Here is a 14,114-nt window from a genome sequence, read left to right as displayed (position 1 = left end):
TTCCTCATGATTCCATTTTAGCCGGAGTTCCCATTATTTAGGCACCGTTTATACAAATACATTTTTCTGTTCATGGGCATATTTACTTTACATTTTCATAGAATCATAGAATCAGTAAGGTGGGAAGGGACCTCTGGAGATTTTTGCCTGGATACACTTCAAATTATCATGCCACTATTTTAAATCGCAGTTTATATAGGAAAATTCAACTACAGTGTGAATATAAAAAATCTACTATTGTTGTCCTGTCCTAATAATCTAATCTAATCAATAAAAATTCAAATCTATAATTATAAAGTTAACATTCATTTACAACAGCAAATACTTCTGAGCTAGGAAGATAACTCTGTTTCTACACAAATCAATGGCAAACTCTTTCTGGATGTCAGCAGGATCTAGATTTCCTTCTCACTGTTCACAATGGAGTGTTTAAGACAAAAGTGATACTGAAGGACTATGATCAGCTCAAAACAAACTCGATATTATCATAATATTAGATGCAAAGTATCTCAAGTAAATCCAGAAAAAGGCACAAATTTATGCTTTCCCAGCATAAGGCAGGTTAAAGACTATATTACTATTATAGTTTACTGATGGGACAAATGGTTTGGGGTTTTTTTTGTTTGTTTTTTTGTTTTTTTAACTTTCAGAGAGCCTAGTTCTTGATGTCCTTCCACAGACGAATTTCCATGCATAACTCTAAAGTATAAACTAAGACTTTCCTCCTCTTCTCTCAATAGGCTTTGGTAAACACAGTTCACAATTATATACAACATCCAAAAATAATTTGCTACTAAAGACCTGTAAGTTAAAAGAAGATATCAAAGTATCACCCAGCTATGCAAGATATTTCAATATGGTGCACATGGAAGATGCTACTGCCATCTTTCTGAATAGCTACAGTACAGCAGATGCTGCTGAAATAACTAAATACTTTCACCTGCCAAGCTGTGCACATGCAAGTATGGATGACCACCTACAGGAAAGGACGGAGCTGGAAGCTTATCTCCTCCTCTGCGTGGACGTGTGTTAGCACAGAAGTCAGAGTTACTCACTGTACTCTGATACACTGCAATTCTCTATTTTGGTGGTAGTAACTCAAGCTATGAAAACATTCAGCATAGTCTGTCTTCACATATGTATGCCCACTGATCAATCCATGAATGATGATTCTTAAACTTCTGAAATTTTGGAAAGTTTTCAAAACCTGTATACATTATAATAATGGCCCAATAATATAGTCTGGTGGTGGTGAGTGGAACACCCCAAACTGTATGCTCTTAATTCTAACAGAGTAAAACATAACACATTAATGCTAAATGTCAAAAAAAAAAATCACAGTAACGAGAAAATTATTACTTCTAGCAACAAGCTTTTTTTTTTTTTTTTTTTAAAGAAGTAATGAAATTTGACCTGCTGTGCATTTATGCGTGTTCCTCACTCTTCATCGCCACATAGAGACAGGTTTCATTGAGTCAGCTCACTCAGCTCTCTCAAGAGAGCTTGAAATCAGACAAGTTATTGAAAAGGGGAACTAACAGACAGCCTGACACAAACAGTATCATCAAATAAGCCGAAATTTCCTATATACTACCTCAATGAAAGCAATGAAGCTGAAAAAAGTCCCATTACCTTTAATTTTTCTCTTAGGCTTTCTTTTTCTGCCGTTAGTCTTCTGAAGTCAGTCACTGCAATGTCTCTTTCCTCTTCCACATGACTTTGAGAAAGCAGATTATGTTTTGCTTCTCTTCTTAACCTGTTTAATTCACTTTGAGACTTCAAAAGTTTATTGTTTATTAGCATACATGGATTCCAATTAACACAACATATATACTAACAAAATGAAAGTAAGTTTAAATGCTGTTATTATAATAGAAGTGCTATTATATTCCTGTTATTCCCCAGACATCCAAAATCTTAAATCACAGAGGCATGAGAACTTATCCTCCCAACAAACTTATATCGTTCCACCTACAGCCTAACTTTATTCTATTTTCTTATCACCTATTTGTATTTCTTCCGTACTTTCCAGCCTATATTCTCATTCTACTTTTTCATGCATTCTATTGACTTTTTCCTGATCTTTCTCCAGATCTTTCCAAATGCCAGAACAATAAGTTAGAAGAGCTTTGAAGTTAATACACTTTGCAACACATCATTTTATAAAAATGAATAAAAATAGCTATAGAATATAACCAAGAAAAATATGTTATAAGAACCTCCAGTTCTATTATGCAGAAACGTTTTTTTCCTCTTTTAAACAAACAATATTAATTAGTTAATTCAATGTCAATTACAAACAATCTCTTTTTACCTGCTCATAAAGAACATTTAATCTGTCTCTTTCTGCAGTCAATAATTTCACATTGGATTGAATTTCTATCATGTGTTTTTCAAATCTGTCTAACATAGACTGTAGCTCATCTCTCTCTCTGGTGACTAATCTAAGATCTTCACTCTGCAAAGTGATTAATAAAATGCATGTTAAAATATACATTAAAATATTTGGATAATTAAGTAATACAAGAAAAAAATCACAGTAGTAACAATACACAAAAAATACATATGCAATAAACTGTAATTCCAGAAAAAAACAGGAACAGTACCTTTTCTGGAGTTCTACGGCTTGGGCTAGACCTTCGTTTTATCATTTTCTGAAGATATTCTAGTTCTCGCTTGTAATAATCTCTATCATCTTCTAAAGTCTTTACAAATGCATCTAGACGAGATGGAGATTTGTCTCCTAGAGCAATACCATATCCTAATCTCATTCTTTCTATTTCTAGGACAAGTTCTCGTTCTGCAGAAAAAGAAACAAAAACAATTAAGTGTATAAGAACCTCATGAAATTCCAGCAATACATTTGCATTTGGGATGAACTAATTCCCTGCAGTAGGTCTTCTGAAAAGGATGTAAGGGTTCTGGCTCATGGTATGCTAAATATGAGTCAGCAATCCACTCCGGCAGAAACAGAGGCCTGACAGCGTACTGGGCTGCACCAATAGAAGTGTACACTGAGGGAAGATTATTACCCTTTACTCAGCACTCACCAGACCCCATCTACAATATTCTCTAGTTTTGTCCCCCATAGCCACACCCCCCCAGTACAAGATAGACATTGATAAACTTCAGTGGTCCTCCTCTGGACTCACCCAGCTGGTTGGGGACTATGGCATTTGCCCTGTGAGGAATGGCTAATGGAACTGAGCTTGTTCAGCCTGGAGAGGAGATGGCTCCAGGCAAGAACTTAACAGCAGGTTGTTAATGCCAAGAGGAGGATATCAATAAGATGACACAAGGCTATTCACTGAGGAGCATTGTCGGGGAACAAGAAACAATGGTGATGAATTGCTACGGGCAAAGTTCTAATCCGATACAAAGAAAATTTTTAATCTCAAAATAAATAAAAAAAAGGAACAGGTTCCCCAGAGAGGTTGTGGAACCTTAGAGGTTTTCATGACCCAACTGGACAAAGCTCTAAGAAACATAGTCTGAACTCATTTACTCAGAGAGATGACAGAGGCAGAAAAAAAGATTTGGACAAAATAACTTATCCTGTATAAAGCTACTGTATTACTAGTATTAGGGTGTCCTGTAGGATCACAATAAAAGATTCATCTTTCACTCTGCAAATAAAGAATGAAGATAGGCTTTTGTGAAAAAAATTAATTTCAACTCTGACTGAAGAACTACTGTGCTTTTTATTTGACACATATCAAGTCTCTTGGTACTATTAGTAAAATCATATTTAAGATGCAGCTATCTCAAGAATCATAGAAAGATCAATTAAAGGAAGCTCTATTTGAAAATTACCTTTTATTTCTAAGTTCTCTGCTTTTTCAGACAGTCTTTGTTTCTCTTGCTCAAGCTGGTTTAACAATACTTCAAGATTCTCTTTATCATCAGATTTTCCAAAGAGTTCGTCACTCAGTCTTTCTTTCTCTCTACGACATGAACACAATTCCTAAAATGACAAGCAGTATTACAAAAAAATTAAGTAGCGATAAAGATATTCAGAAAAAGTTATAAAATATTTTGTTAGACTTCACTACACACTTTTATTCAACATGGATGTTTTATACTTTAATATTTGTTAAAGGCCATCATTATTTTTATACTACTGTTATTGAATTAAAGTAAGCATTACTTTTAACATACTTTCCAATCCTTCAGCTTATTTTGTAACAATATGATATAGCTTCTTTAGCTGTTAAAATTATTACATTAGTTTAATAGAATTTGGGGGGTAATACAAATTTTCTGCTTAAAAAAAGGAGCAAATCACTGACAATTTTCGTAACAAAGGAAAGAATCATCTGGATGACTATGATAAAAGTGCTACAAACAAGACATGGTGAGTGGAAACAGCAAATTAGATCAGGAATTTTTTGAAGAAACTTCAACTGAAATTATTTGTACTTACCGACTTAAGTCTTGTTATCATTTCTTCAAGATCCTGTATTTCACTGTGTTTTCTTTCAATTTCTTTCTATTAATCAAAAATAAACTACATGTTAGAAGTTACATATTCAAAACGACAACAATTTATGTTAAAAGAAAAAAAGTCACATTATATATAAATTATTTTTGTAGGAAATAAAGTATAATTATTTCCTTGTAAATTGGTAGATTTTAAGTACACATATCCAATAAAGCTCCTAAGAATTTGTTTCATACACATTTTTATTCTTTTTGAACTCAGCAATTAAAAGAACTACTGCATTACTTCTCAGAGAAAAAAAATTTGCAAACACAGGCAGCACTTGCCTATTATATACTAATAGTTTTAAGAATCTCAGATTTGTTTCATTTTCTGTTCACAGAAGAATCAAGACTAGAAGTGCCTCTTAAATTAAATCATCTCACCTAATAGAGTAAGAAGACCAAACTGCTCTGATGAATTATCTTTCAGTGAGAAATGCTAGATAATATTATGTAAACTGGAAAAAAAAATCTTCCTATAAAAGCCAATATGTAGTTTGTTGCAGCTAAAAGGTATAAAACCACCTGAGAGCTGAGCAGATCTTTCACATTGCAAAGCATTAGCATTACCTTTGCTTCTCCTATTTCCTTATCTGCAGTTTCAAGCACAATTTCCTTGTGTCTTTCCAACTCCTGTGCCAAGTGGTCTATTTCATTTAGTTCTTGACACAGTTCTTCATTTTTATTGCTTAATTGCACCACTTCACTAGTCACATTTTGTTTAGTGTCCAATAGATCTTGAATGCGATTTTCAAGTTCTTTGTTTGTTTGCTGAAGATACTCAACCTAAAAGGTATTTTTCATTAAATATTAATATGTATTGTTAAACAAGATAGTAAAAGTTCATCCAAATCTTCAAAATACAGTATCTCATAATAAAAAAAGACATTGTTAAAAAATGGCAAGATTTTCTATTTTTAGAACATACTAACTATCAACATGGACAAAAGATCTTACAAAGGTGCACAGTGAAGAAATTCACTACTGCACCATGTTCTTTATATAACCTACCAAAACATGAAGTTTATTCTAAAAAAATGTAAATTACTGAAAAGCAGAGATCTGTACAGAAATCTGTGTCAGGTATCAGTCCAGCAGACCCCGTGTATTCAAAGCTTTGCTAAATTACCCTAGATGTAAATTACCCTAAATTACCCACATCTTGGCCCCTTAAACACAACATCCCCAGAAATCCTGCTCTACAGACATTCTGGTTTTGACAGTGTATTTTCCTCAGAGTAAATAGAAGAGAAGATAGGGACATATAGTAGGAGGGAAAATACACATACAATAAATTAAATTATCCAGGAAAAGGGGAGCCTGGAATATCTTGAAAATACATATACCTCAGGGTAACAGAGGTATTGTCACTTCCATCTCAATATCATTTTCCTCAGAACTCCAGAAGAAACTACTATGGACAGGAAAGCAGGCCTGAGCCCTCTTACATTCACAAATACTTTGGAGTCTACATCTTCAAAGAGTAAAAGTGGTATATTGGCACCAAGCCTGAAGACGACGACTTGCTGGACCAAAACTGGCTTTATCCTACGCTGGAAGCATAGTATATACCCCTGGGCACACTCTTTGTGCAGTCAATTTGTGCTCTGCGTGACTTAAGAATTCAAGATCACTGAACATAGCTGCACTGCTTCCAAGTCATAGCTCATCTGTATTCTTGTAGCACTGAACCCAAGCTAACGAGCTCTGCAACCTGACTGCAAGCCACTGTACATCATGTATAACTAGTATACAAAACAACACTCAGCTGGAAAACAGAATTGATGGTGTGCATGCACAGATGGGCTTTACTTGCTCTAGAGTCTAGTGTGTACCCCACACTTCATTTAGAAATCCTTATTCTGAGATCAATACTGAATGCATGCCAATATGAACATAACCATTTGTATCTTAAAGTTATTCTTTCCTTGCAAGTCTATGTCAGAAGAAAGGTGAGGACTATCTGAATTCAACCAGGAGGATGCCCCACTATCTGATGCAGTTACCTGCAGGAATACTCCTCATCATACATATATTTACACAATGTTAGTTTCTGTAACATAAACAAAATGTACAAAAACACTCCAAAGTTTAAAAAAGAAAATAAATCTTTTCAAACACAGTCAAAATAGTTTATCATACAGAAATTTTCTGAATACTCTTAGATGAACATTACTATATAAAAATGTGAATTCATTTTTTAATCAAAAACATTCTAAGATTTTTAAACTAAGAACTGAAGTTTCTTTAAGTAAGAAACACTGTTACTGAAAAAGCAAAGCAAGCAAGTTAGATTGAGTTTATATCCAACAGCGATATTTTGTAAAAAGAACAGCTGGAAAGGCTTCTTTAAGATTGCCATTATTTTTAGCTTTGACTAACTACTAATAATAAATCCATTACCTGTAAATTCAAATGGGCAATAAGCTTCTCATTACTTTTACTCCTTGATTCCAGAGATATAACATCATGAGAGCGACCACCATCCAATGCTAGCACTAGACGCTCTATTTCTTTATCTCTTAGCTCAACCTTTGAGGAAAAAAAACATTACTTCTTTATCATCTTCTATACTATTTTACAGAATCTTTGTTCAAACAAACACTTATGTAACATTCAGTAAGAAAAGATGCACCCAATAATGCTACATTTCTTTTTAATATCCAATTATTTTTGAATTCTTGATTTTGCTGAACAAAGAGATTTCTTTGAAATAAAAAATAAGTGAATCGAAGGTAAAACCTAAGTTTGTGAAAAAATATTGAAAAAAAAATCTTACCAGATTATTTGCTTGAAGAGAAACCAATAACTTCAAATTAAAGTGAAGTTAATAGATTTTGTAAATTAACCACCTGAGGCTAACATTTAAATTTGTGGAACCAGCTTTTAAACCAGATAATTCTGTTCAGCAACTACATCAGTGTGAAAAACACAGAAAATAGGAAAACCAAGCTGAGAACAAAAAAAAAAAAAATAGGATGGTACTCGCCCTTCCTCAACTATTGAGAGCTATAATAACGTCAGAACATCTGGTGCAATGTCTTCAGTTAAAGATAATATGTACCTTATTGGTCCATTCTAATTAAATATTGTAAAAACTGTTGTCTATAGATAAATTCAAAAAATTCAAATTTCAAAAACTATGGTCAAAATTGTGAAAAATATGCATATATCCTTCCAGTATATTTATAGATCAAATTATGATTTTCAAGCAATTGATACTGTGCACTAAAAAACCCTAAACATATAGAAACTCTGCTGACAATCCTCAAACACAGATCTTTCAATGTAAATTTTAATATGCTAAATATAATAACAAGAGCAGAAGGAGTATAACTGCCTTTAAAAGAATTTTAGTATTGCTGGTATTTCTGGTTATACTCAGAAAGTATAAAATCAAAGTGGTGCAGAGGAAAGAAATAACTCCATTTAAAATAAATGTATTTCACAAGACCTTAAATGCTTTCCACTGAAGTTAATATAAAAATTATAAACAAGGCTATTGCAATGACTAATACAGTCAAACAATAAAAAATCGTGTAAGCATACCTGTTTGCTATAATTTTTCATTCCACGTTCAGATATCTCCAATTTTTCCTGCAGTTCTGTTACTTCTGACTGAAGTTCATGAATTCTGAAATGTCACAGAATCACAGAATGGTTGATGTTAGACGGGACCTCTGGAGATCATCTAGTCCAAACCGCCTGCTCAAGCAGGGTCACCTAGAGCATGGTAGACAGGGTTGCATCCAGGCGGGTTTTGAACCTCTCCAGAGAAAGAGATGCCACAACCTCTCTGGGCAACCTGGTCCACTGCTCTGTCACTCTCACAATAAAGAAGTTTTTCCTCATATTCAGGTAGAATTTCCTACGTTTCAGTTTGTGCCCATTGCCTCTTGTCCTATCATATGGGACAGCTGAAAAGAGTTTGTCCCCATCCCCTTCACACCCTCCCTTCAGGTATTTGTACACATTGATAAGATCCTCCCTCAGTCTTCTCTTCCCCAGGCTGAAGAGGCCCAGCTCTCGCAGCCATTCCTCATAGGGCAGATGCTCCAGCCCTCTGATCATCCTTGTAGCCCTATGCTGGACTCTCTCCAGTAGCTCCATGTCTCTCTTGTCCTGGGGAGCCCAGAACTGGACACAGTACTCGAGATGAGGCCTCCCCAGGGCTGAGTAGAGGGGCAGGATCACCTCCCTCAACCTGCTGGCAACACTCTTCCTAATGTACCCAAGCATATCATTGACCTTCTTGGCCACAAGAGCACATTACTGGCTCATGGTTAACTGGTTGTCCACCAGCACTCCAAGGTCCTTCTCTGCAAAGCTGCTCTCCAGCAGGTCAGCCCCCAGCCTGTATTGGTGAATGTGGTTATTCCTCACTAGGTGCAGGACCCTGCACTTGCCTTTGTTGATCTTAATTAGCTTCCTCTCCACCCAAATGTAGTAATATACTGTATAGGTCAATTCATGGAGAAGTTATGCACACATAACAATTTAACATTAATATTTTCTCTTTGCTCCCAAAAGAAATGTTTCAATAACAAAAATAGTTTTGTTAACACAAAGTATTAATGCAGAAAATATTGTTTGAGATATATTTAATACGCAAATAAAAGATTTTTTTTAAACTGACTTGAGTTTCTCACAATACAGGGCCCCAAGCCTGTATTACAAAATCAAGAATATCACAGACTTCCAAAATAAATACACTTACGGAAAAAAAATTACCTCTAGGTTCTTTCTGGAATAATTGATTTAAAAACTGATATAACAGTAAAATCAATAAAGAAATTTTAAGAGAAATCCTTTAAGGAAGTAAGCAGCTTATTAAATACTCATTGCAACTTTGTCACAGGCAGCACTGTCTATCACAAAGCAGAATCCTACTTAAGAACTTGAAACATCACAAAATGCCATCTCATCTCTGAAAGGCAGAAGAGAAAAGGAAAAAAAAAGTCACAGCAGCAGATATTTATAATGTAAAAATTCTTTAAATTACCGATTATCAGCCACCTGAAGAAGGTCTGCAATATAAGGGTCCTCTGGCTGAGGAACTGGATAGGCACTAACACCTGATGGAGGGACAGGCTGGTCTATCTGCATGCGTTGACGCCTGAATGGAATGCTTCTTTTTCTGCCACCTAAAAAAGCCCAAATGCAAATATTTATTATTTGAAAAGAAAATAAGGGACTCTTTCTTTTATACATAAAGAAAATTCATATCTATTCAGCTACTTCTGAACTGGCACATTCCATCATTTTATCTTAGTGATGTATGCTGGTGAAAGTTCTACATTGCTGACAACACTATTCTTGCAGGTTAGTATTAATTTGTCACAATCCACCTTTGAAATAGGAAATATGTGAATTCCAGCATAGCTTCCTAGAATATTTAGAAAGCTAAATATTCTCCTCCAGCTCCTGCTTAAAGAGCAGCTATAAGCATCGGAGTCTACAAAATGCTATAGAAAAAAAGATTTTTGCTCTTTAGACGGAAAAAAAAACACTATTCAGCAACCTAGACAAAAACAGGATATAGAATAGGAGAAGTAAGGAGGCAAAAGACAAGTTATTAGCAGGAGAGGGGCTAGAAAAGTGGGTGATTGACTGGTACAGTAACCATTTCTACTGGCAGTTAAAGAAACTAAAAAAGCTAAGTTGAAACATTACAAAAAATTGTTTTTACAATTAAGAATTATCCTATGAGATAGGATAACCTCTGCATTGTTTATTAATATTTATCTTCCTTCTAGCCTCTTGTCATTTCAGTGAATTAACAACACAGACGTATCAGAGCAGAGTAGATCATCTGCTTGAATGTAAAATAAAATAGTACTATTTCCAGAGGGAACAATTACTTCTCTTACACAAATAAATAATACCACACTACATTTGATGATGGCAAAATCCAAGGAGATAGAGGAGTTAGTATGGAAAAAGACACAGAAAAAAAGTATAACACAGCATAACAAAAAAAATGCAAAAAAAGTTAAATGTTTAAGAAAAAAAAGATATTTTTTCCTCTAATTACATACTAATTTCTTTCAGATGCCAAAACCACATAGGTAATCAAATGACTCAGAGAGAAAAGGGAAATCATGAGTAGTAGTTTGTGAAATTTTGAAACCAAGTCTTAATTGGGGGGGGGAAGCAAGCAAAGGAGAAAGACACTAACCTATAGGTTACATCTGGTACATATTAATTTATCAAAAACACTTTAAATATTGTTAGCTTCCAGAGGGTTGGATTATATATTTGTGACCTGCTACTATCTTGATCACAAAAATCTGAATTAGACACTCACATATCAACAGTTCATTGTCAAGAAGACCCATGCATCAAACAAGACCTGCCTCTGACTAAATCAGTAGCAGCATTAGAAAATTAGCTGTTGATTGAACCTTCCAGCCAGGTTTTAACTTAATACTCTTCCACTGACTCCAGGTTCATATTCAAATCTGCCTACACCACAACCTGACCCCAGGGTCAAAAGCTTCAAAAGGTAATGTTATTGTGCTGGACAGTGTTATTTTATTGTAATAAGCCCTCTTGCGATACAGAAAGAAGATAATGCCTAGAAGAACAACAACAACAACAAAAGCCTATAGAAAAGTAAAAACATCTGTGATTGTTTTACACTTACCTGGTGTTTGCACCACTGCTTGTAGATTCTTCTCCTGAAGCTGTTGAATCTTTTCAGTCTTGGCTTTGTTTTCTTTTTCCAGTATTTTAATTTTATGCATATATTGGTTATTCAGAAATTTCAAGTCAGCTGTTTCATGTTCAATCTTCCTTAAGGTGGCTTTCAAATCTTTTTTTTTTTTTTTTTTTTTTTGGGGGGGGGGGTGGGGGGGAAGGGGGGTGAGAGAGGGAGGAGGAAACAGTATTATCCTTACCATTCATTATTATTCTTCTTTATAGCATCAACATAGGACATTTGAAAAATTCATCTTATGGAAAAGAACACAGAAGAATCCTATGTTTAAACATTGCATGTAGGTTTTACATTCTTTCAAAAACAACTCTAAACTTCTCCAGCATTTCTGGTTCTGCCAAATTGTTGAGAATATAAGAGTAAGAAGTCTGAACTTCTGTTTCACACTCATTTTATGTACTTGCTTATTTAGCTATGGATGTATATTCTTTTACCTTACAGCATAATCACTTTGGGTTTCTCTTCATGTTCCCATCACTACCCACCTCAGAACTCTTCCCACGCATTTTACTTTGCTTAGCCAGCAGGCCCATAAAAAAGAGCTCGTACTGCTGTCAGTGTCTACCTAAATGTGTTGATCGGCCAGATTGCTGCTGTTGGAGTTTTCCCTCCCTCTTCATCTTAAGTAGTACCTCTCTTCTCCACCCTTCTGAGAGTGTGGAATGGTGGTGGTGGGAGGATCTTTGTTATTTAGTTTTTCCAAAAATCCTGTAGGACATTGGTATGTTTAGAGGTTTCAATGCCCCTATCAAATACACATGAGACTGGTCAATAGGTCAAAAGCTAGCGAAAATGACAGACGAACAGCATAATCATTAGAGCTCTGTTTCATAAAAAAAAAAAAAAAGCTTAAAAAAGAGAGCTTTATTGACATACTAACTGTCATAACTTATGCTGCTTGCACGACTGGCTTTAAAAACTTCAGTGCATTCTTTTAAAAAATGAATTTTATATCAGTTGAGTGAAACACTGTAAAAAAGAACTAAAAAGGATTTTCATATATATACACACATACACACAAAAACACATTAAGTATGAGTTTATATATATTTATACAAATAAAAACCCTTTGTAGAAAAGGCACATTTTACAACAGGATTTCTGCATTTTAACTAAAAAGTAAGAATTCAAGATATGAACATGTACGTGAAAAGGTTCAAATGGTTTCATGCTTAATTAAAGCAATGATGTGCAGGAGCTCAAAAGCATTTTAACTAGAAAAGAAATATCTGTACGTGAACCTCAGTTCATTAAAGGTGCCACTCACATACATAAATACACACATGTGAATTTGTAGATCAGGGATTTGTCCACAATTTTAGTTTGACACTAAAGGATCTAAAAAGCATCACAACTTTTATATTACCTTTAATACGACGATCAGATTGCTCTTTCAATTTTAGTATTTCTAAATGTAGTTCGTTGTTTTCCCTGGTAAGTTTAGCATTCTCTATTTTATAAGGTTCCAAAATAGCATCATAATTGCTGCATTCTTTTTCTATCTTTCCAGCAGATAACTTTGCACTGCGCAGGCTCTCTGTTGTATGGACAAGGTCACTGGAATCAAGGAACATGAGACATGTTAGAAATGTTACCAAACTTTACATTGCAGATGCAATTTTTTATTTTGGAAAAAAAATTGTTGACTATGACCATCTTTACTGTACAACAAATGGGTTCAAAGAAAGGCAAAGAACATTCATTAAGAAAAACCAAAAGATCGGAATTATTCACTCAAAAAAAAAAGAAAACAAGAAAGCACATGATGAATATGCAAAAAATGGAAAAAGCATATAAAGACCTTGCATCTGATAATTGAATAAACTCTTTTCTACATAGAGAAATTCAAAATTGACAAGTTTTTTTTTCTTCTACACACAAAAGTTGTAGTACTGCTTATCACAGAAGAAAGTTACCACAAAGTTAACAATCAAAAAGATCAAAAGGGTACTACTATCTATATGGAGATCAAAAGCTACATAAGAGATTAGTGATAAGTAGCCATAAACATTTTTGTGAAAATAATATCAAAGTCAGTGATTCAGTGATTAAACTTGTAAACTATCAGAATGAGACTTAATGTTGAAGGTAGATTATTCCACATCTGCCTATATAGAGTTCTTTTATCTGTATTAGATGTTAGCTAGCACTAGAACAAGAATATTAACCTAAGCGCATGTTCAGACAAATATAATTGGATTACTATGCAAATTACCATGTTCCTAATGGCATCAAAGCCATGAAATGGCAGAAATATTAAGGTCACGCGAAAGCTTGGTTTTTTTCTGCTAGAACAAACTGCAGAGATAAAAAATTTTTACATATACTTCTCCAAATGGAATCATAAAAAAACTGAGCTGTGAACATTTTCTCTTCAGTCACAGTTCAGACATCAGCAGATATGACCAGTTGTAAATGTGTCTTTCAATCACATATCAATAGTAACTGTTATGTTAGAAAATTATCAGTATATAAAAGAAAACTCTCATATAAGTCTATTACATAGTTATCTAACTCTTAGAACTATTAGTTCTCTTATGAGGCTAAAAACTAAGATTTTTTTAGACCATAAACCTTAGAACTATCAACCAATTCTACCAAATTAAATCCTAAAATGTTCTGATTGCTTAAGCAAATCCATTTGACCCCCTCAGACACACCGGAACAAAGCATTATTTTCAAGTAATGTTATTTCAAAGCTAATCTTCAGACTAAGCATTTTCACTCGTATGTCATAATCAAAAAAGGCATATGAGTTATGTTTTTTAATGAATCTCCTTTTGAATAGAGAATCACAATACCTAAAAAGCTTTTCCACCAGAGGTAAACTCTCCACTCCCAACGGCTGCCGATAACCCAGTTGATCTAGACGCTTCCTGAGATTAATGAACTTTCGCTCTGCAGCTGTGGTCAT

General features: G+C 34.4%; 1 protein-coding gene across 1 annotated transcript in view; it reads right to left on the bottom strand.

The window, feature by feature from the left end:
• CEP135 (centrosomal protein 135) overlaps nucleotides 1-14,114 on the bottom strand; it is a 34,325-nt gene extending 20,211 nt beyond the window's left edge. Inside the window, exons 1-12 of the mRNA XM_062574640.1 lie at nucleotides 14,002-14,114; nucleotides 12,567-12,757; nucleotides 11,129-11,296; nucleotides 9,485-9,626; nucleotides 8,032-8,116; nucleotides 6,886-7,014; nucleotides 5,053-5,268; nucleotides 4,424-4,489; nucleotides 3,814-3,964; nucleotides 2,607-2,800; nucleotides 2,315-2,458; nucleotides 1,633-1,776 (exon numbers count right to left, since the gene is read on the bottom strand). Coding sequence (XP_062430624.1) covers nucleotides 1,633-1,776; nucleotides 2,315-2,458; nucleotides 2,607-2,800; nucleotides 3,814-3,964; nucleotides 4,424-4,489; nucleotides 5,053-5,268; nucleotides 6,886-7,014; nucleotides 8,032-8,116; nucleotides 9,485-9,626; nucleotides 11,129-11,296; nucleotides 12,567-12,757; nucleotides 14,002-14,114 — 1,743 coding nt within the window. The remainder of the gene's footprint in view (nucleotides 1-1,632; nucleotides 1,777-2,314; nucleotides 2,459-2,606; nucleotides 2,801-3,813; nucleotides 3,965-4,423; nucleotides 4,490-5,052; nucleotides 5,269-6,885; nucleotides 7,015-8,031; nucleotides 8,117-9,484; nucleotides 9,627-11,128; nucleotides 11,297-12,566; nucleotides 12,758-14,001) is intronic.

This window comes from Rhea pennata, chromosome 4, assembly GCF_028389875.1.
Source record: "Rhea pennata isolate bPtePen1 chromosome 4, bPtePen1.pri, whole genome shotgun sequence".
Classification (NCBI taxonomy): Eukaryota; Metazoa; Chordata; class Aves; order Rheiformes; family Rheidae; genus Rhea; species Rhea pennata.
The sequence above is the reverse complement of the archived record's forward strand: the minus strand, read 5'-3'. Positions and strand labels throughout refer to the sequence as shown.